This window comes from Heptranchias perlo, chromosome 41 (assembly GCF_035084215.1).
Source record: "Heptranchias perlo isolate sHepPer1 chromosome 41, sHepPer1.hap1, whole genome shotgun sequence".
Classification (NCBI taxonomy): Eukaryota; Metazoa; Chordata; class Chondrichthyes; order Hexanchiformes; family Hexanchidae; genus Heptranchias; species Heptranchias perlo.
The window spans coordinates 2,977,892-3,000,528 of NC_090365.1; the positions used below are offsets into that span (position 1 = coordinate 2,977,892).

The 22,637-nt window shown below is 50.1% G+C and overlaps 1 protein-coding gene and 1 long non-coding RNA gene across 2 annotated transcripts; both read left to right on the top strand.

Moving 5' to 3' along the window:
- Positions 1-823: 823 nt before the first annotated feature.
- LOC137305936 (uncharacterized) lies at positions 824-4,009 on the top strand. Its single transcript, XR_010958787.1, has 3 exons — positions 824-912; positions 3,748-3,791; positions 3,923-4,009. It is a non-coding gene; the product is annotated as an uncharacterized lncRNA (long non-coding RNA).
- A 61-nt stretch (positions 4,010-4,070) lies between these two features.
- On the top strand, positions 4,071-18,317 carry LOC137305935 (bone morphogenetic protein 2-like). The gene is made up of 3 exons (XM_067974893.1): positions 4,071-4,155; positions 14,138-14,499; positions 16,488-18,317. Exons 2-3 carry the CDS (start codon positions 14,145-14,147, stop codon positions 17,312-17,314), a joined length of 1,182 nt encoding a protein of 393 aa, XP_067830994.1. The 5' UTR covers positions 4,071-4,155; positions 14,138-14,144; the 3' UTR covers positions 17,315-18,317.
- Positions 18,318-22,637: the final 4,320 nt, after the last annotated feature.

Consider the following 22,637-nt stretch of genomic DNA (forward strand, 5'->3'; position numbering starts at 1 on the left):
CTATGTGTGAGCAGTAGAATAGTACACTGTGTGTTACATGATGCAACACTCCTGTCCTTATAAAACGGTGGGGTGAAAATTCATTTGGGCCTGTTTTGGGGGCCCCCAACAGACAGGCCCGAGGCCGGCCCGAAATTGGGCCTGATGACCATTTTATGCACGAGCCTCTTGGCTTAACTAGAAAGTTTCTAAAAAAAAAAATTTACGGCAAAAAAAACCAGACCTTGTGTTGGCGGATGCTGAGGAATCCTGAGTGATGCCTACCTCACTCATTGCTGCACAATGTATGTGTGAGGGGACCTAGAACAGGCTTTCGGCCCCTCATTTGCATATTTAAGGGACCAAGCGCCTGTTTTAGACCGCTGACAGTGGAGGTCTGAAAAATGGCCCAACCCAATTTCGGGTCGAACGTTCTCCAGGCCTCCTCGGGGAGCAGGGCGTTGGTCCCCAAAATTGGGCATCGTTGCGCCCGTTTTATGCTTGTAAAATGGGCGCAACCGGGTCTAATTTCCACCCCACCGTGCCCGCCCAACATGCAGCTAACAACCACACAGGACATCACGAGGATCATTGTCTATTTGCCAGCCTCCTTGCCGATTTAAAGCTGCTCTTTTCACCAATCAAAAGTCCCGCTGCCATTGGGTGCTCTGGGCACAGAACTCCCTCAAACCCCCCACCCGCCCCCAACCCCCGTAATACGAAAACTGGGCTGGGGCTTGTTGCATGAACTTGTTTTGAACTCGCCCGTGCATTTACTGCGGGAAAAGGGGGCGGGGAGGTACCCTGCATTGAAAGTGCTCCCTCTGCACTTAACTTCCTGTGCAGAAGCAAATGGAAAAGTCTGCGACTGTGCGTGTCCTTGTGCGTATTATCGCTGCAGACAAACACACGGCTTGTGAAATTCATCTGCAGGTGAGCCCTGTGACTTTCTCTTTCGTTGGAAGGTGAAGGAGTGGGTTGGGAGAGGAGCAAGTGCATGGGAAGTGAGCTATATCTCGGTGAGCTGGATCCAGGCCGCCCCGAGCCCAAACGCCCGTTCCCCTGAACAGATGAGGCCTGTGGACTTGTATGCTCTCACTGAGCTCCAGTCTGCGTTGCGTCTATTTATGATTGGGTCTCGTTTCCACGTTCTCTCTTATTGTATTTTGTTTCTTTACTGTGTTTCCTTGCCACAGAAAAACAGATGAGTCACCCGTCTTCCATGTTTTCGATGGGTTTTTTTTTTTGTGTGGCTTCCGATGGGGAGAGGGAACATAACACTGTTGGAATGTACCGGAGAAAAGGCGGAAGTGATAATTAACCAGGACAGGAAAGGTAGCATTGTGTGCCCCCTGCTCTCGATTCACTGAAACCTCTTGCACAAACAATAGGGTAGAAAGAAAAGAATTCGGAGCATGTCCCATCTCTCAAGGTCCAAAGAGCGAGATGATATTATTGTGAATTTTATTGGAATATTTTAAGTGTGCTTTTTCTTTTGTTCTCTCCACTCCTGGAGATGTCGGGATACGGTTTCCATGGTCACCTCGCCCAATCGGTCAATCTCAATGTGGGAACCGAGATGTGTCGGCAGGATATTTGACTGTGACGGGCGTCACAGCCCGAGCCAGATCATGTCATCCCTTCGCATCTGCACGTGCTCACTTTTCAGTCGGGGAGGGGTCACCACGTGCCTAATTCAAGGGATATGGGGATCGGGCGGGAAAGTGGAGTTGAGGTCGAAGATCAGCCATGATCTGATTGAATGGCGGAGCAGGCTCGAGGGGCCGAATGGCCGACTCCTGCTCCTATTTCTTATGTTCTTATTCTTTTTCCTTAACTCGGGATCTTATGGCCGATTGGATTGTCTCAACTGCTGCCCTGGGTGAAATCAGGCAGCTCAACAGCAAACCAGGGATCAAACACAGAACATGTCTGGGTGACAAACTATCTCGTTCACTAGTGCATGCACCACTGAGCCATTGGGACAGCCTACAAACAACAACAAATTGCATTTATATAGCGCCTTTAACGTGGCAAAACATCCCTAGGAGCGTTATCAGACAAAATTTGACACCTAAAGAGATATTAGGTCAGGTGACCAAAAGCTTGGTCAAAGAGGTAGGTTTTAAGGAGCGTCTTAAAGGAGGAGAGAGAGGGGGAGAGGTTTAGGGAAGGGAATCCAGAGCTTAGGGCTCAGGGAGCTGAAGGCACGGCCACCAATGGCCCCAATCTCTTTCTCTGTTGCGCCCCTCTTCATTTCCTAGGCCCTCTTTCACTTCTCTCTAATCGAGATGCATCCCACCTGAAGCTGAGGCAGAGAGGCGGAGCTGAGGTACAGATCAGCCATGATATCAAGCCATGGCGGAGCAGGCTGGAGGGACTGAATGGCCTACTCCTGTTCTTGGGTCTCTTACTGAGTCTTTCTCAGGACCTGCGAGATTCTCGCTGGTTCTCCCCTCTACCCGAGGACCTCCCTTCTACAATCTACAGGCTTTAAAACCCAAACCTAACCTCTACTTCCTCTGCTTTATCTCATCTATGCTCCTACTCCATTCAGCCTTGGCTGGTATCTTGTGCTGTGCCCTGACTTTCTCTCTGTACAAAAGGATATGCTCAGCCTTCAGCCGGTGTTGGAGACTTGCCCCGTGAAGGAAAAGCACACACGAGCTTATCATCGTGTCGCAAACCAGTGCCCGATAAACTCTGCATCACCCGATCGCCTCAGAGACATCCAGCCCACCTGCGTCCAGGGAGCCAGGACAGCAGAGGCTGCAGTGGGGGGAAATCCAGAACAAAATAGCTCGAACTTCAAATTAGAGCTGGGATATTCCGGGGCGAAGTCAGGAAACATTTTTTCACACAAAGGGTAGTGGAAATCTGGAACACTCTTCCCCCCAAAAAGTTGTTGATGCTGGTGGACAATTGAAGATTATCTGGTCATTGCTGTCTGTGGGATCTTGCTGTGCGCAAATTGGCTGCCGCATTTCCTACATTACAACAGTGACTACACTTCAAAAAGTACTTCATTGGCTGTAAATGGGATGTCCTGAGGTCACGAAACATGTAAAATTCTAACAGGACTAGACAGACTAGATGCAGGGAGGATGTTCCCGATGGCTGGGGAGTCCAGAACCAGGGGTCACAGTCTCAGGATATGGGATATGCCGTTTAGAACCGAGATGAGGAGAAATTTTTTCACTCGGAGGGTGGTGAACCTGTGGAATTCTCTACCACAGAAGGCAGTGGAGGCCAAGTCATTAGATGTATTCAAGAAGGAGATAGATATATTTCTTAATGCTAAAGGGATCAAGGGATATGGGGAAAAAGCGGGAACAAGGTACTGAGTTAGACGATCAGCCATGATCATTTTGAATGGCGGAGCAGGCCCGAAGGGCCGAATGGCCTACTCTTGCTCCTATTTTCTATGTTTTCTATGAAAGGCGCTATATAAATGCAAGTCTGTCTTTCAAGACCGAAATCGATAGATTGTTGTTAGGGTCAAGGCGGGTAAATGGAGTTGAGGTACAAGATCAGCCATTGAATGGCGGAGCAGGCCCCCGAGGGGCTGAATGGCCTCCCCCTGTTCCTATGGGAAATTGTCCCCTCTCTCTGACTCCACCACAGGGGTCATTTTGTCAGGTTTTGCCCCTGGGCAAGGTGGAGGGAATTAAAATAAGTTCACCCTGAGTGGCCGAACAACTTTTGGGCTCTGAGTAAAACACCGAGTCTCGTTTATCTGGTTTGAATTGTGACCGTCTCTGTCTGCAGATCGATCCTATCGATTTCTGATCCAGTATTTGAAAGCCAATCAGGTAAACATTGATCTGCTCCCCAACCCAACCCTACAACATTTTGATGCAGTTTCTGACTGAAATTGACCCACCCCAGTCGATTTCTTTATGTCTCTTTGTGTTTTTTTTTTGTTTTCGTTTTGTTTTCCCAGGAATGTTTTTTTTAATAATATAAGGAATGGAATTGCCTGGCTGATCGCCACACGTGACATCAGCGTCTGGTCAAAAAGCAGCAGGACGGTGCGTGCGGGGTTTAAATGGACTGAGAGCAGAGAGGAGAGAGAGAGAAAGAAAGAGGGAGAGGAGAGGAGGAGAGAGAAAGTGCAACACTGCCTTGGGAGACATGGAGGAGAAAACAGACAACAGGAAAAAAAAAAGAAACAAGGTAAAGGGAGACTAATATATTTTTTTTTAAAGTGCGAAAGTCCTTGGCCCTGAAGGAAAGGGAAAGTTAATGAATTTAAAATAAGTCCCGAGTTACAGAGGGAGGCAGAGCTCACTCCTGGTCCTGGAGGAGAGAGCATTAGAACCATGGACTCTCCACATCTGCCGATCTCAGTGAGTTAAAATTAAAAAAATGTTTATTTTAAGATTGAGAACTTTTTCCCCTGAAAGGTTAACTTTTTGAGCTCCAGTAAGTTTGACGCCAGGAGTTGAGTGATCGGGGATTGTCACGGTCAGTAATTGTGACCCTCACGCACCCAATTGCGTTTTATTGGAATTTAAAGCTCCCCACAACACTGGGGGTCCCCATTCCCCACAACACTGGGGGTCCCCATTCCCCACAACTCTGGGGGTCCCCATTCCCCACAACACTGGGGGTCCCCATTCCCCACAACACTGGGGGTCCCCATTCCCCACAACTCTGGGGGTCCCCATTCCCCACAACTCTGGGGGTCCCCCTATGTACTTGACAATGTTCAGGATAAGGAGAGACTTCAGAAATCACACCTCAGTATCTCAGCAGTTACCTCCCAGTTACTATTTTAGCTGAACATGTATTTTTTTTGATGGAGGAGTTTGGGTTATTCTAATTATTATTTTTGTTGGGTAAAAGGGGTATTAAGGGTTACAGAACCAAGGCGGGCAGATGGAGTTAAGATACAGATCAGCCATGATCTAATTGAATGGCGGAACAGGCTCGAGGGGCTGAATGGCCTCCTTCTGTTCCTAAGTTCCTAATTTCCGCACCCCCTCTCCTGAAGGCAGTGACTCTTACGAGGGTACAGGTCCACGAACAGTCGGATCCCAGCCCAAGGGGCCGTTCTTCATACACGAGTTTCGCCTATTCGACCGTGGGGGCTACACCGTGAGAAGATCAGGAGCTAATTCCCCTCTCCCTCCCTATCCGGGCACATAGATGCTGTCCTGATGGCTCAATCAGTAAATGCACCACCCAGAGTCGAACTGAGCCCCATAGACCAGCAAACTATTAGGTTCCTCCCCCCCTCTAGCCCCCACAGACTGAGGCAGCTGATCAGTCCAGGTGTTCATTCTGCAGTTGCCCCCCCCCCCCCCCCCTCACAGGCTAGGGAGGGAAAGACCCTCTGGGTTCTTGATCACTATCCGGTGCCCCCTGCTTACAGTGCATGAGGGTGTGATGCTCCCCGTGGTCAAATAGCCTTTCACCGCCGAAGCTCACACATGAAGGATGCCCACTTGGAGGGGGCTCCCAAGACTTGTGGCATCGTACTCCAGCGAGGGCCAGTTTTCAATTTGAAATGTGGCACCCTCGACCTTTCTCGTTTCATTAACGTTGGCGGTAACGTGTGGATCGAGAAACAGGACCCGACAGCTTGGAAAACCAGGCAGTCTCGTGTTCACAGAGACCCCGCAGTCAGTACGTGCTGTGGGCAACACTTGGTGATATTACAGCCCAATGATAACCCAGCTGTGCCCTCTCCTGATGTGCGATCGATCCCCACCAGCAGTCAGCAGGGGGGCGAGAGTGTTCCATGTTCATCTGAACTCCAAGTGACGTTGCAGTTTATAGAGACCACCAAGTCTCGAGATGTAGATGTCCCATATGTAGAAACTGTAACCTTCTGATTTACACATTATGAAGGATGTCGAGGCCTTGGAGAGGGTGCAGAGGAGATTTACCAGAATGGTAGCCGGGATGAGGGACTTCAGTCACGTGGAGAGACTGGAGAAGCTGGGATTGTTCTCCTTAGAGCAGAGATTAATGGCGGATTTGTTAGAGGTGTTCAAAATTATGAGGGGCTTTCATAAAGTAAGGAGAGACTGTTTCCAGTGGCAGGAGGGTCAGTAACCAGAGGACACAGATTTAAGATAATTGGCAAAAAATCCATGGGGGAGATGAGGAGAATTTTTTTTACACAGCGAGTTGTTCTGATCTGGAATTCACTGCCTGAGAGGGCGGTGGAAGCAGATTCAATAATAACTTTCAAAAGGGAATGGGATAAATACTTGAAAATGGGAAAAAAATTCACAGGGCTATGTGGAGGTGGGGCTAATTAGACAGCTGTTTCAAAGAGCCAGCACAGGCACAATGGGCCGAATGGCCTCCTTCTGTGCTGTATGATTCTATGAATGCATCGTGTGTGAGTGACTGCTTTATAATGAAACCATTTCGCCTCACAGGGCATGAGGAAATAGAGCTGGTCACGCATGTTATGTATGACTCTGCACAGTGTGTGTGTGGCTTGCAGATAGCATGTACAGAGGACTAATGTAGATGATGATTATAATCTATCGGACAGACATGGCTAGATTGCCCCTTTGGTACAGGCTAAAAGAGTCCAAGCAAAGCCCATAATGACCTTAATCTCTCTCACAGACATGGGTAATATCAATCAAATATTTCAAATGAATGGGAAGGATTGCTGGCCAGAAACAGTCGAGGGATCGGGACTGCGCTCGCTGACCTGCATTGGCTCCCGGTCCAGCAACGCCTCGGATTTAAAATTCTCACCCTCGTGTTCAAATCCCTCCATGGCCTCGCCCTCCCTCTCTCTGAAACCTCCTCCAGCCCAATAACCCTCCGAGATCTCTGCGCTCCTCCAATTCTGGCCTTTTGCACACCCCCCCATTTTAATCGCTCCACCATTGGCGGCCGTGCCTTCAGCTGCCTGGGCCCTGAGCTCTGGAATTCCCTCCCTAAATCTCTCCCCCTCTCTCTCCTCCTTTAAGACGCTCCTTAAAACCTACCTCTCTGACCAAGCTTTTGGTCACCTGTCCTAATATCTCCTTATGTGGCTCGGTGTCAAATTTTTGTCTGATAATCGCTCCTGTGAAGCGCCTTGGGATGTTAAAGGCACTATATAAATGCAAGCTGTTGTTGCCTCTCTGAGAAGCTCCTCAGGACCATTCTGGGACTCTCGAGCAGTTTGAGGAATGTAATCTCCTCCAGCCCTACAATCTTTCCAGTACTCTGCATTCCTCATGTGCCCCCCTCCGCCACCCATCACCCCACCATTGGTACAGTTTCTTCAACTCCCCAGGCCCCACTCTCCGGAAACCCTTCCCTGAACCTCTCCACCTCTCCTCTCCTACTTTAAGTCCCTCCTTAAAACCTAGTTCTTTGACCGAGCTTTTTGTCACCCCCACACCCCCCTCCCTTTGGCTCGACCTTTTGTTATTCTCACGTCTCTGTGATCTGCCTCTGGGGCGCCATTTCCACATTTAAGGCACCCGTATAAATGCAAATTGCACTTGATTTTCCACTCTCTGACCGGGGGCACTGAGTCCAATTGTAATGGCCCTACTGTGATCAGCTGACTCAGCACAGAAAGATCCCAAGTGGCTCACAGAGCAGAGGCTTAAAAACCGTATCGTCCAGGGCACGGGGCAAACGTTTCTTGAATTAAATTGCCTCTCTCCGTAGCCTCGGCTGACCGGTGTCTAAGAGAAAGGACAGTGGGAGCACCTTGCTCCCAGGGCTTCTCTGTATCCAGTTGCACAAGGGTAGCCCGGGGGGACTCTCCCTACTCACGCTGCAGATGTGCCCAGTCTCCACTAAATGTTTCTCCCGGACACTCCAGCCAAGGATGGGAATTTACCATGAGGGCATCTCCGAGATACTGAGGGCTATTAACCCTTTCACCCACCTCCTCTCTGTTACAGTAAAATGTTGCGAGGGAGTTTGATGAAGGGTTAAATACGGGTTAATCTAATCCCATCGGTTGGGTTGGACTGTAACTTATCGTAACTTATAAGTACACTTGTGTTTTTCTGCCGCTTCAATCTCCTCTATTCCCCCACTTCTCCTCAAGTGACCATGTATGAGTCGACAGTGAGTGTCAGTAAGGCTATTCACAAAAAAAAGAAAAGCATTTACCTAGCACCTTTCACGACCTCAGGACATCCCAAAGCTCTTTACAGCCAAGGAAGTACTTTTGAAGTGTAGGCACTGTTATGATGTAGGAAACACGGCAGCCAATTTTCACACAGCAAGATCCCACAAACAGCAATGTGATAATGACCAGATCATTTTTTTTTAGTGATGTTGGTTGAGAGATAAATATTGGCCCCAGGACACCGGGGAGAACTCCCCTTCTCTTCTTTAAATAGCGACCGTGAGATCTTTTACATTCACCTGAGGCAGACAGGGCCTTAGTTTAACGTCTCATCTGAAGGACGGCACCTCTGACAGTACAGCTCTCGCTCAGAGTTGGCGCTGGGAGTGTCAGCCTGGATTATGCGCTCAAGTCTCTGGAGTGGGATTTAAACCCTCGATTTTCTGACTCAGAGGCGAGAGTGCTGCCCACTGAGCCACGGCTGACACTGCTATTGATAGTGGGCAGGCATCACACACCATCACCCAAACGCACTTTCCAGCAGTAGTTAGTGCATCTCAATTGTGAGCGGGAACCCTGGCTGATTTTCTCCTTCCTGACCCACGGGCACTGAGGCCGATTGGTGCCCCCATCTCCCACTCCTCCCCCCACCATCCCCCCTCCTTCCCCACCCCCCCAGTCAAGATTAGTTAACTCAGAACACACCCCGTGGATCAAATCTGGGGACGTCCTGATCTGTGAGGTACAGCTGTTCACTGGGTGAGCTCGCTGACGCTTTGGTGGGGGGGAGGGGGTTGAGCCCAGACACTGGATGTTGTCGGGCTGTTCGACCACGGGGAGCATCACAGCCGTGTCCGCTCTTGTCCTTAGCCACACGGGCTCACTTTCCAGCAGCGTGAAGTGGGTCAGTTTGCTCCCTCCTAACCTGGGGTGTGCCGTGGCCCAACACAGCACCACCCAACCCCCCCCCCCCACTTTACCCCCCACTGCCGTTTCCGCTCCCCCCTTTGGAGATCAGTATGGCGATTGAACCCGGGAGTGTCCCGATCTGTTTGGCTCAGCACCGCACACACCAGCTCAGAGCCAACTCACCCTTCGGGAAACACAGTGAACATACAGTTGTCATGTGTGCACATCACAAGTGGCACACGTACACACAACAACAACTTGCATTTATATAGCGCCTTTAACATCCCGAGGCGCTTCACAGGAGCGATTATCAAACAAAGCTGTTCCAGTACAGCTACAACACTGGCATCTACCCGACAATGTGGAAAATTGCCCAGATATGTCCTGTCCACAAAAAGCAGGACAAATCCAATCCAGCCAATTACCGCCCCATCAGTCTACTCTCAATCATCAGCAAAGTGATGGAAGGTGTCGTCGACAGTGCTATCAAGGGGCACTTACTCACCAATAACCTGCTCACCGATGCTCAGTTTGGGTTCCGCCAGGACCACTCGGCTCCAGACCTCATTACAGCCTTGGTCCAAACATGGACAAAAGAGCTGAATTCCAGTGGTGAGGTGAGAGTGACTGCCCTTGACATCAAGGCAGCATTTGACCGAGTGTGGCACCAAGGAGCCCTAATAAAATTGAAGTCAATGGGAATCAGGGGGAAAACTCTCCATTGGCTGGAGTCATACCTAGCACAAAGGAAGATGGTAGTGGTTGTTGGAGGCCAATCATCTCAGCCCCAGGACATTGCTGCAGGAGTTCATCAGGGCAGTATCCTAGGCCCAACCATCTTCAGCTGCTTCATCAGTGACCTTCCCTCCATCATAAGTTCAGAAATGGGGATGTTCGCTGATGACTGCACAGTGTTCAGTTCCATTCGCAACCCCTCAAATAATGAAGCAGTCCGAGCCCGCATGCAGCAAGACCTGGACAACATCCAGGCTTGGGCTCATAAGTGGCAAGTAACATTCGCGCCAGATAAGTGCCAGGCAATGACCATCTCCAACAAGAGAGAGTCTAACCACCTCCCCTTGACATTCAACGGCATTACCATCGCCGAATCCCCCACCATCAATATCCTGGGGGTCACCATTGACCAGAAACTTAACTGGACCAGCCATATAAATACTGTGGCTACGAGAGCAGGTCAGAGGCTGGGTATTCTGCAGCAAGTGACTCACCTCCTGACTCCCCAAAGCCTTTCCACCATCTACAAGGCACAAGTCAGGAGTGTGATGGAATACTCTCCACTTGCCTGGATGAGTGCAGCTCCAACAACACTCAAGAAGCTCGACACCATCCAGGACAAAGCAGCCCACTTGATTGGCACCCCTTCCACCACCCTAAACATTCACTCCCTTCACCACCGGCGCACTGTGGATGCAGTGTGTACCATCCACAGGATGCACTGCACTCGCCAAGGCTTCTTTGACAGCACCTCCCAAACCCGCGACCTCTACCACCTAGAAGGACAAGAGCAACAGGCACATGGGAACAACACCACCTGCACGTTCCCCTCCAAGTCACACACCATCCCGACTTGGAAATATATCACCGTTCCTTCATTGTCGCTGGGTCAAAATCCTGGAACTCCCTTCCTAACAGCACTGTGGGAGAACCTTCACCACACGGACTGCAGCGGTTCAAGAGGGCGGCTCACCACCACCTTCTCAAGGGCAATTAGGGATGGGCAATAAATGCCAGCCTCGCCAGCGACGGCCACATCCCATGAACGAATTTTTAAAAAATTGGACACCGAGCCACATAAGGAGATATTAGGACAGGTGACCAAAACCGTGGTCAAAGAGGTAGATTTCAAGGAGCGTCTTAAAGAAGAAGACAGAGACGGAGAGGTTTAGGGAGGGAATTCCAGAGCTTAGGGCCTAGGCAGCTGAAGGCACGGCCGCCAATGGTGAGGCGATTAAAATCAGGGATGGGCAAGAGGCCAGAATTGGAGGAACGCAGAGATCTCGGAGGTTATCGAGATAGGGGGGTGAGGCCATGGAAGGATTCGAAAACAAGGGTGACAATTTTATGTCTGAGGCGTTGCCGGACCAGGAGCCAATGTAGGTCAGCGAGCACAGGGGGTGATGGGAGAACGGGACTTGGTGCGAGTCGGGATACAAGGCAGCAAAGCTTCAGATGAGGCCAAGTTTACAGAGGGTGGGAGGTGTGTGACAGGTGTCTGTTTCCGCGAGACTGCGGCTATATCCGTGTAATCGTATGTGGTGGTGCGGCTTGCTTAAGAAAACAAACGGATTTGAGCAGGAAATGGGAGAATCTGACCTGTTTTGATCTCCCTCTCAAAATCAATGGAAGAGGAGCCAGCCAAGAAACTCCAGGCAATCTTTTCCTCCCTTTTAAAATGGGTTGAGTTTTGTTTTTTAATTCAAGGACCTGACCTCAGAGTTCCTGACTGAGGGAGGGGGGAGGAGAAGGGGAGTCGTCCCCAAGTTATCCCCGGGATTGCGCTCAGCGTTCCGTAGGGAAACGGATGCTCGAAGTAGGATCAGAAATACTGCCAGGAAGCTGACGAGAGAGTGAGAGAGAGGCTGTGCCTTGGGAAAGGATGAGAATTCCCGAATGGAAACGCAGAATCCCGCTGGTTAGTGCCAGTCGCATGGTACTGTTTCCTTTTTTATAAATGACCGGGGCTGCTGTCGGGATGAAACAATCTTAGGCAGGAGAGGTGGGCTGTATCTGAGCCGGGGTCAATCGGAGAGACACAGAGGAAGGAACTGATCTGCTTTTAAACTGCTTCGAATTTGATAGAGTTTTACAGCACAGAAACAGGCCATTCGGCCCATCTGGTCTATGCCGGTGTTTATTCTCCACACGAGCCTCCTCCCTCCCTACTTCATCTCACCCTATCAGCATTTCCTTCTATTCCTTTCTCCCTCATGTGTTTATCCAGCTTCCCCTTAAATCCATCTACACTATTCACCTCAACTACTCCTTGTGGTAGCAAGTTCCACATTCTCACCACTCTCTGGGTAAAGAAGTTTCTCCTGAATTCCCTATTGGATTTATTAGTGACTATCTTATATTGATGGCCCCTAGTTTTGGACTCCCCCTCAAGTGGAAACATCTTCTTGCTAAAGGGATCAAGGGATATGGGGAAAAAGCGGGATCTGAGTTAGACGATCAGCCATGATCATTTTGAATGGCGGAACAGGCCCGAAAGGCCGAAGGGCCGACTCTTGCTCCTATTTTCTATGTTTCTCCATAATCTACCCTATCGAACCCCTTCATAATTTTAAAGACCTGAGGGGAGGGAGAGGGTCTAAGACTTTAATTATAGAAAAGCAGAGGCTGTAGGATGGTAAAGAGGAGGGGGGAAAAAACAAAAAGTAATTCGAGGCAAAGTTAAAAGAAAGACAGAGATACAAATCCTTAATTTTAACCTAACCCCCCACCTTGGGCAGGAATGGAGTGGGTTCAGGTCCAGTGCCCATTTTACATGCCAGCCTATTTTACTCTCTATTGACGTCAATGCAGTGTAAAATCGAGCGGGGTTTAGACCAGGAGTCAGATCCGAACCCAAACCCGTCCCATCCCCGCCGGGCCAGTTAGGTTAAAGTCAGGGTTTGACTACAATTAGTGCGTTTACCTGAACACTCGAAGCCGTCAGCCGAGTTAGAGGCAGGTTCAGCAGGAGGAAGCAATGACACGGGGTTTACAGGGAAATAGTTCACTCAAGGCCAGGTTAAGCTTGTGATTGGAGAGAATCAGTGACCTCTGGTCACTAATGGGTTAATACTAGGGAGTAAAAAGTGAACAGTCGTTAGAGGCTTTCTCCTCAATTCCAGATTCTTTGATCTAAAGTCTATAAATGTTCAATATGTATGATTTCAGGGCAGATACTAGGCAGGGTAGGAGGACGAGGGCTAGCTTGATATCGTCAAGGGAATTTCTAAATGCAGGAAGCAGATATCCCAGGAGGAGATAAATAGTCTGGGTTGAGTTAATAAGCAGGCAGAAGGTTATTAGCAATAGGGGTCTCCTACAGGCTCCTGAGGAAGGATGGGGCTGATGGCAATGTAATATGATGAGATAAAAAGGCAGTATGCACATATAATAGACAATCGATCTACCTGTGATCAGTGCAGGTGAGCAACAGAACTAGTTTAACAGCACCTCCAACAGTATAACCAGAATAGTAGAGTACAAGTCCGCAATGGTTATGGTAATAATCTACAAAGCACCGTTCAGACCATACTTGGAGTACTGGGTTCAGTTCTGGTTTCCACGTCCTAAAAGAGACGCACAGACATTGGAAAGGGTCTGGAGAGTATGGGAAGGGATTTGCTCCATTGGGATTCTGTACAATCGGAAGAGATCGGGGTCAGAATTCTGCTTTTTATTGAGTATGTTAAAGAAAGACCTGCAATTATACAGCACCTTTCATGATATCCCAAAGCACTTTTGAAGTGTAGTCACTGTTCTAATGTGGAAAACGCAGGAGCCACTTTGCACAAACAGCAATGTGATAATGACCAGATAATCTCACCTGCAAGGCTGCACCTCAGCGTCAGCTTGGGTTTTTGTGTTGAAGTCTCCGGAGCGGGGCTTGAACCCGTGACCTGCTGACTCAGAGGCGAGAGCACTACCCACTGAACCACAGCTGACAACTGAAATGGTATCAATCAGTGCGAGTGTCAAGCAGCCTGGGACTTTAGTATGTGGTGAACTGGTGAACAGGGTACTTCGAATGATGAGCAGGCCTAAAACCCAGATATCTATCAGAATGACTGACCGTGAATTCAGTGCGAGGCTACCAAGAGCTGGCCAGTTAGCCTTAATAACGCTCTTGGCCAGCAGTACCCCTAACACAGCCAGGACAGCTGCGGCCTGTCTCCCCTGGACCCTGTGCCAGATCTGCGGCTGCATGATCCTGACTGCCCTAAACTCTGCGATGTGGCAATGATTCGAGGGGGTGGGAAGGAAAGAGAGAGAGGGTTTCAAAGGAAGTCAGTCTCGGCAGATGGTGTTGCTTTGTGGTGGGCCTGTGGGAATGGGCCTTGACTAAGATTCTTTGTGACCCTCATACCAGTGAGGTACGTGCTCTAAGTGAAAGCGGGGAGGGTAGCAGAGACCACATTTGTGTCTTCCCATCGAGCGCTAACTAAACCTTTGAATCTTGCCACACAGCTCCACCATGCTCCCTGCTAGTCTTCTGCTGATGGTTGTGCTGTTTCCCTGGGTCCTGGTGAAAGGAGAAATGAGCTTGTACTCTGAAGGAGGGAGGACCGCGTTGGATGCAAGCCTGAAGGAAGGAGCTTTCCATCCCATCCCCAACCCGGAGCTGATTCACACCCTCCAGAGGACGCTGCTGAACAGATTTGGCCTGAGTCGGCTCCCAGAGCCCAGCTCTGACGCCGTCGTCCCTCAGTACATGCTGGATCTGTATCACTTTCACACCGGGGAATATAACCACATCCAGGATCCCAGTTTCAACTTCTTGGAGAGACATACAGCGAGCGCCAACACAGTCAGAAGCTTTCATCACCTGGGTGAGTGTAGCTACTGGAGGTGGAAAAGGGAGGGGCCAGATAGCAGTAATGATGTATCCTACCCAAAAGGTTGACCTACCCTTTCCCTTTTAGAGGCTGATGGACCAGCGTTTTCAGCATAACCCCATCTCTTGAGGGTAGCCATTTTGTTTTCTCTCCCAATTTTTTTCCCCGTCTCTCCTGAAGGCGCTGACTCCCAAACCCATGATCTCCACCACCTAGGGCAGCGGGCACATGGGAACACCATCATCTCCCAAGTCACACACACCATCCCGACTTGCCCGTTTCTTCATGGTCGCTGGGTCAAAATCCTGGAAATCCCGACCTAACAGCACTGTGGGAGAACCTTCACCTCACGGACTGCAGCAGTTCAAGAAGATGGCGGCTCACCACCTTCTCAAGGGGCATCGAGGGGATGGACAATAAATGCCGGCCTCGCCAGCGGCGCCCACATCCCCAGAATGAATTTAAACGAAACTCTTTCTGACGTGCCAATATCTCACCTTAGTGACCGGTCTTCATGCGTCAGCCTAGACAATGAGAATTGGGAGATTGTTGGGGGCAGGGGGAGTTATGATTGAACCTGATTTTGACTGGCCAGTCCTACATTTTTTAGGAAGGGGAGGGCGTGTTATGGGATAGTTCAGGAACGGCAGGTTCATTAGCTCATTAGTTGCAACTGAGACCGAGTGACTAGGCACAGACTGGATTGGGGATGGTAACGTGTTTATGTATCTGGACTATTCATCCAGCGGCCTGAACTAATAGTCCAGAGAACATGAGTTCAAATCCCACCGTGGCAGATTGAGAATTTGAATTCAGTTTAAAACAATCTGAAAACAAAAAGCTGGCACCAGTAGAAGTGACCGTGAAGCTGTCGGATTGTGCTGTGCCGTCTTTCGGGTGAGACATTAAACCAAAGCCCTGTCTGCCCCTCTCAGGTGGATGTAAAAGATCCCATGACACTATTTTGAAGAAGAGCAGGGGGAGTTCTCCCCAGTGTCCTGGGCCAATATTTATCCCTCAACCAACATCACTAAAAAACAGATTATCTGGTCATTATCACATTGCAGTTTGTGGGATCTTGCTGTGTGCAAATTGACTGCCTCATTTCCCTACATTACAACAGTGGATACACTTAAAAAAAAAAAGTACTTCATTGGCTGTAAAGCGCTTCGAGGCATCCTGAGGTTGTGAAAGATGCTATAGAAATGCAAGTCTTTTAAGATTTTATCCTTGCAGTTCGGGTTATGGCACATTTTTGGGGCAGTGTAGAGGAAGCTTTGTTCTGCATCTAACCTGTGCTGTACATGGCTAGGTCAATTGAAAATTTCAAAACTGAGATTGATAGATTTTTTGTTATGCAAAGGTATTAAGGGTTACGGAACCAAGGCGGGTAAATGGAGTTAAGATACAGATCAGTCATCGAACCGTAAGGGTTAGATGAAGTAAGGTGGGAGGGAGGTGGCTCGTGAGGAGCATTAATGCCAGCATAGACCAGTTGGGCCGAATGGCCTATTTCTCTGCTGTAGACTCGATGTAAAACAGGCTCAAGGGGCTGAATGGCCTCCTCCCATTCCTATGTTCCCAAGTGCTTGATGGAGAGTCTAGAACTAGAGGGCAGAGTCTCAGGATAAGGGGTCGGCCATTTAAGACCGAGAGGAGGACAAATTTCTTCACTCAGAGGGTTGTGAATCTTTGGAATTCCCTACCCCAGAGGGCTGTGGATGCTCAGACACTGAGTATATTCAAGGCTGAGATCGATGGATATTTGGACCCTAAGGGAATCAAGGGATCTGGGGATCGGGCGGGAAAGTGGAGTTGAGGTCGAAGATCAGCCATTGAATGGCGGAGCAGGTCGAGGGGCCGAATGGCCGACTCCTGCTCCTATTTCTTATGTTCTTAACAGTGTAGAGGGAGTTTGGCTCTGCATGAAACCCCACGGCCTGTTATTAACCCTATCGGTACGTTTGTTTGGTTTTTGACAGAATACTTTGAGGAGGTCCCTCAGTCAGAGGGAGGAAACCTGCACCATTTCATCTTCAATCTGACCGCCATCCCCGACCAAGAGCGAGTCACGTCGGCCGAGCTGCGGCTGTACAGGGGACGGAATGTCAAGGGGGCCGATCCTGGACTACACCGGGTTCACGTCTACGAGCTCTGGCGGCCTCTCGGCGGCGAGATGAGACACCGGCTGCTGGAGAGGCGGCTGCTGCCGGCCGACCGGACCCGCTGGGAGAGCTTCGACGTTGGCTGGGCCGTGGCCAGCGCCCGGAGGGCGGGCGAGAGGGTGGTCGGGTTCCTGGTCGAGGTCGACCGGAGCCCGCCCGGGCGGAGCGGGCACCCACGGCTCGGCCGGTCGCTGGGCGGGGACGCGGCCGGCTGGCCCGGGCAGAGGCCTCTGCTGGTCACCTACAGCCACGACGGGCGAGGGAGGTGCCTGGGCACCAGGACAAAGCGGCACGGGAGGGCGCGGAAGGCCAGGAAGAAAGGGCGAGGCAGCCCTCGGTGCCGGAGGCGCCCGCTGTACGTGGACTTTGAGAGCGTGGGCTGGAACGAGTGGATCATCGCCCCCCGCGGCTACGACGCCTTCTACTGCCAGGGCGAGTGCCGCTTCCCCCTGGCTGACCACATGAACTCCTCCAGCCACGCCATCGTGCAGACGCTGGTCAGCTCAGTCAATGCCAACATCCCCAAGGCCTGCTGCGTCCCCACGGAGCTGAGCCCTATCGCCATGCTTTACTTGGACGAGGACGAGAGGGTGGTACTGAAAAATTACCAGGAGATGGCAGTCGAAGGCTGTGGATGTCGTTGAGAATCCCACCTTGGGAGGGGGTGGGTGGGGGGGGCGAGGGCGGGGGAGGGGCTTTTTATTTCGCAAGTGGAAACCAGGTGAGCTATTTGGGGCATGAGACTTTGTGACCGATCAGAGAAGTTATAAATTTCAAGCACCTTCACCCACAAGAGTCCCGCAGTGACTAGTCTCGATACAACTCACACTGTAGACGGGATCCATATGTCCTGTGCCCTTGCCAACACGGTGGGCATTGTGGCACCATTTCTTTGACCCCGAGATAAGATTCTGACTTGGCTACGACTTCTCACCATAGAAAGAAAGACCTTGCATTTATATTGGACAGTTCACGACCTCAGGACGTCCCAAAGCGCTTTACAGCCAATGAAGTACTTTGTGAAGTGTAGTCGCTGTTTTACTGCAGGGAAACGCGGCACAGCAAGATCCCGCAAACAGCAATGTGACAATGATCAGAGCATCTGTTTTAGATGTTGGTTGAGGGATAAATATTGGCCCCAGGACACAAGGGAGAACTCCCCCGCTCTTCTTCTAAATGGGATCTTTTATGTTCACCGGAGAGGTTCATCCGAAAGACGGCACCTCCGACAGTGCAGCTCTCCTTCAGTACTGCACTGGGAGTCTCAGTCTGGATTTTGTGCTCAAGTCTCTGGAATCACCATGTTCGGAGAACACCAGAATTTACCAACACTTTTTGTCGCTTTAAAAACAATAGAGGTGGTTTAAATTTTTCTACGGCCTTGCGTTAAAGAGTGAGGGTCACGGTTAGGCCGGTTTCTCCCCTGAAGGTGATGGCCGTTGCTGGGGAACAGTTCCCAGACAAGCCCCCCACCCTCTGGTACCCTGTCCAGGTGGCGTGTGTGAGCCGAGACAGTGAATGCCGGCAGACTATTCAACCATGGTGGGGGGGTGGTGGTATCACAGCCGAGCCCGATTCAGCAGGGGTCACTGGGGGGGGGGTCACGAGATGTGAGGGGGAACCTGGCTGATTTCCCCCCCCCCCCCCCCCCCCCCCCCCAGTGGTTGCAGAGCCCAGTTGAAGCACCCCCTTACCCCAGTCTACTGACCGGCTGGTCTCGGAACCGAACCTGGACCTTCTAGTAGGAGGTCCACCTCCCCACAAGGCCAACCGATGGAGCCAATGCTTTCTGTCTTTGCTGGGCCAGTCAGTGCTGACAGTGTAAGGGAGACTAACATGGGGGGATTGCTGCGTAATGGATCTCCGGCCTTGCCTGTTTCTACTGATAAATCAATTGCTTCACACCATCAGGACCGGTTGCCCGTTGTAGCCAGCGCCCTGCGTTGCTAACTGGATCACCGCTGATATGAACCCAGCTCCCTCACACTGTCAGGCGCTTGTTTCAGTCGGGCAGCGGTTCTGCTAACACGCAAACGTTCGATATGCAGCAGAAACACAATGTTAATAGCGAGCGTTGCATCAGCCTGAGTAACTCCTCCCAGCCAGCACCCTGGATCTCAGACTGTGACCCCCACAGCATGCAAAACAAGGCAAAATCCCACTGAAGGATCTTAAACTCTTGATTTTGATTTTTATGCGTTGTGGGGATGTGGGCGTCGCTGGCGAGGCCGGCATTTATTGCCCATCCCTAATTGCCCCTTGAGAAGGTGGTGGTGAGCCGCCTTCTTGAACCGCTGCAGTCCGTGTGGTGACGGTTCTCCCACACTGCTGTTAGGAAGGGAGTTCCAGGATTTTAACCCAGCGACGATGAAGGAACGGCCGATATATTTCCAAGTCAGGATGGTGTGTGACTTGGAGGGGAACGTGCAGGGGGTGTTGTTCCCATGTACCTGCTGCCCTTGTCCTTCTAGGTGGTAGAGGTCGCGGGTTTGGGAGGTGCTGTTGAAGAAGCCTTGGCGAGTTGCTCAGGCCTGCAGGATAGTACACACGGCAGCCACGGTGTGTCAGTGGCGGAGGGAGTGGGTGTTTAAGGTGATGGGTGGGCTGCTGATCACTGCTTTTGATTTATGTCAGGGAGTCTGATGAAAAACTTTGCTGATTTAAAAAAATAAATAAACCTTTGTAGAAAATAGTTTTTCACATCAGACCTTGAAGCAGGGCTGCGTTTCTGCTGTTGACGGCCTTGCTGCCTAGGCTCACGCTTGAAGAATGGCCACTTTGACAAGGTGGCAGGGTACGGGCAGTGCCCATGGGTTTGCCCCAGCCCATGTCAGTGCCCCCAGGGAGGGGATGGGGGAGAGAGAAAAGGCACGAGCCTATCCATGAAAACAGGCAGGCACGCATTCTACTCCACTCAGTAACAAACAGGGGACTTAACCCTTTACTCAGCCCTGGCATCTGTGTCCCTGCAGTGCTACCAAAGCAGAATTCTGACCCTTTAAGGGTAATGTAGGACAGGCTGTTTCCGACTCCAGACAGATGCACCATGTGGTTTTATATGAAGTAGTTAATTATATTTTATTAATTATATTTATCGCTCCTTATGAATGGAAATTAATTTAAAGAGTTTTTAATGTTCCTTGTTATGACTCTGAATAGGGGCTGTAGTTTTGTTTGAGAACGTTACACTGTCTGTGTTCACACTCACATTTGTGTACACACACACACAAATTAACAATCACACGCACACAGGTCAATGTTCAAACAGTCACACTCACACTGGTGGACAGTCACACTCACAGGTCCATGTGTACATATACGCGTACACACAAATTAACAATCACACATGCACATGGGTTGATGTGCAAACAGTCACACTCACAGCTCTATACACATTTACACACACACACACACACACACACACACTAGTGGACAGTCACACTCACAGGTCCAGGGGCATTTATGCAAACACATGCTCATGAGCAATGCAGTTGTGAAAACACACCACTCACGAGCATGTATGCACTCGGGGCTAAATGCATATATTCAGAGTTCTAGACACTTGTACACACACACACACACACACACACACACACACACACACGAAGGCAATCCCTCATGCTGAAAGAACTCTGTGGAGGGGACTGATGCATATTATCCCCAACAGCACAATAGATAGAGGATGACTTGCACAGTTTATTAATAAACTATCTATAATATGATTGTAGATACATGTTACCATGTGTGTATTAATATTTAATCGTTGTTTAGTGATTCTCTTGTGGTGTGAATCATAGAATGATACAGCCCAGGATTGTGGCTGAAATGTGAAATTTTATCAGTGGGACTTCAAAATGGCAGAACAATGGGGGTTAGTCCTGTCGTCTGAACATGGGGCCTATTATTTGACTTATTGGGGCGCAGTCTGCTGTCCCACAATGTGGATGGAATATTAGGGAACATGTAGCAGGGTTTTCCCATTTGTAAGAACACTGTTGCTTATAATAATAAAACTAAAGATACCTTTAAGCTCTGGTATCTTTCTGGAGAATCTGCGCTGTACCCATCCCAAGGCCAATGTATCCTTCCTGAGGTACGCAGAACTGAATGCAGTATCTCCAGGTGGGGTCTGCCCAAGGCTCTGTACAACTGCAGCGTGACTTCCTCCCCTTTGTAATCCAGCCCCCTTGAGATAAAGGCCAACATCCCATCAGCGTTTTTTTAAAATTACTCCTTGGGAAAGTGCAGGTGTGGACATTGGGTGAGGAAGGGATCTGGCTTGGCTGTGACGCCTCCACAGTCAAATAGCCGACTAAGCTGACATTGTGAAGAATGGAAATGTACCAGGGTGGGGGGGAGGTACCCATTGGAACCACCTTCAGGAGAGGACAACATTTTCAAGAAAGGCAGTCTTCTGTCTCTGAAGCGTACTCTGTCTTTCTACACCTCTCACGGTGGGACATCGCTATTTTGAGGGAGGGGGAATCCGAGACCTTTGTTGCAGTTGTTGCTGGGTATCGCTCACTCCTCCTGTGTCAGTCTGCTATGATCGAAAACACCTGTGAAAGTGTGGTGGCCCTCCGAGAGTTACCCCTGTAATGTGGACGCAGCTTTCAAAGCTGTGTCTTTTTCTCTGCCATGTCGGAGGCCGTTCCCACTCCCTGCAGGCTTCTGAGCTTCGGATTATTAAAGTTTATCCTGATCTAAGCTGACCGTGCGTGTGTGTGTGTCTGTGTGTGTGTGTGTCATTCTGTACCGCCCTCCCAGGAAAAAACACAATGCTGGGAAACACAGTTGTTCTCCTTGTCGCTGTTCCATGTGTGAATCCCAGTTTCCCTCTTACTCTCCTGTTTCTGATTCTCTTGTTGGTTCTCTCTCTCTCTCTTTCTTTTCTGTCTTCTTCATTCTTTTAGCCTTCCCTTTTTCTTCTCTTCTGTTTTCCTCGGGAAATGATGTACCGCAGCTGGTCTTGGTCTGGGTTGCACCCAAACAGTAACCCATCTTTCCCCCTGCAGACCGGGCCAGAGAGACCAAGAGCTGCTCTGTAGGTCCTTCTCCCTCTCAAACCCCAATGTCATCAATGTTATGGAAGTCCAATTCTGCTTATTTTGGGGTCTCTGTTACTCTCTCTGCATCTCTGTTACTCCCCCTTATTACTCTCTCAGTGTCTCCGTTACTTGCTCTTGTTACTCTCTCTCCCTGTCGTTCTTCCTTATTACCCTCACCCTGTCTCTGTTACTCCCACCTGTTACTCTCTCCCTGTCTCTCTTACTCCTCGTTACTTTCTCCTTTAGTCTCTGTTACTCCCACTTGTTACTCTCTCCCTGTCTCTCTTCCTCATTACTCTCTCCCTGTGTCATTCTGTGCCTCTGTTATTTTCCTCTCTGTCACTGTCTCCTTGTATCTCTGTTACTCTCTCTTGTTACTCTTTCCCTCGGGTCTTTGTTACTCTCTTGTTACTCTCTTCCTGCATCTTTCAGGTGCTGACTAACCTGCAGTGGCGCCGAGCGCTTTCAGCAAAAAGCCGCTTTGGTTTCTTTTAGAAAGTAGCAGAGTTACTTCCTGTCTGTAGCTCTTGCCCCTGAAAGTGTTGACTCTCTTGTTGGCTTTTGGTCGTCCTTTGGTGTCTGGGCCAAATGCAAGTCTGGACACTGAGTGTCAGCAGGACATTTGGCCGTGAGGGTGGGCCCATCGCAACCCAATCCTGCCCAATCCGACATCCCTACACGCGGCTATTAATTGGGAGCCTCACTTGACAATGCTCAGGAGTTGGCCATTCTTCATGTGTGATATTTGACTGTGGGAGCCGTCACACCAGGATCGTGATCAGGATCAGCCACCCTGGCCGCTCTCCTCCCCTTCCTAACCCAAGACCCCAATGCGAATGTCTAACTCGGCACAGAGTGGGGATTAAACTTACAACCTTCCTGGTCTGCGTGTGGCTCAGGTCCTCATTGGGAAAACCGG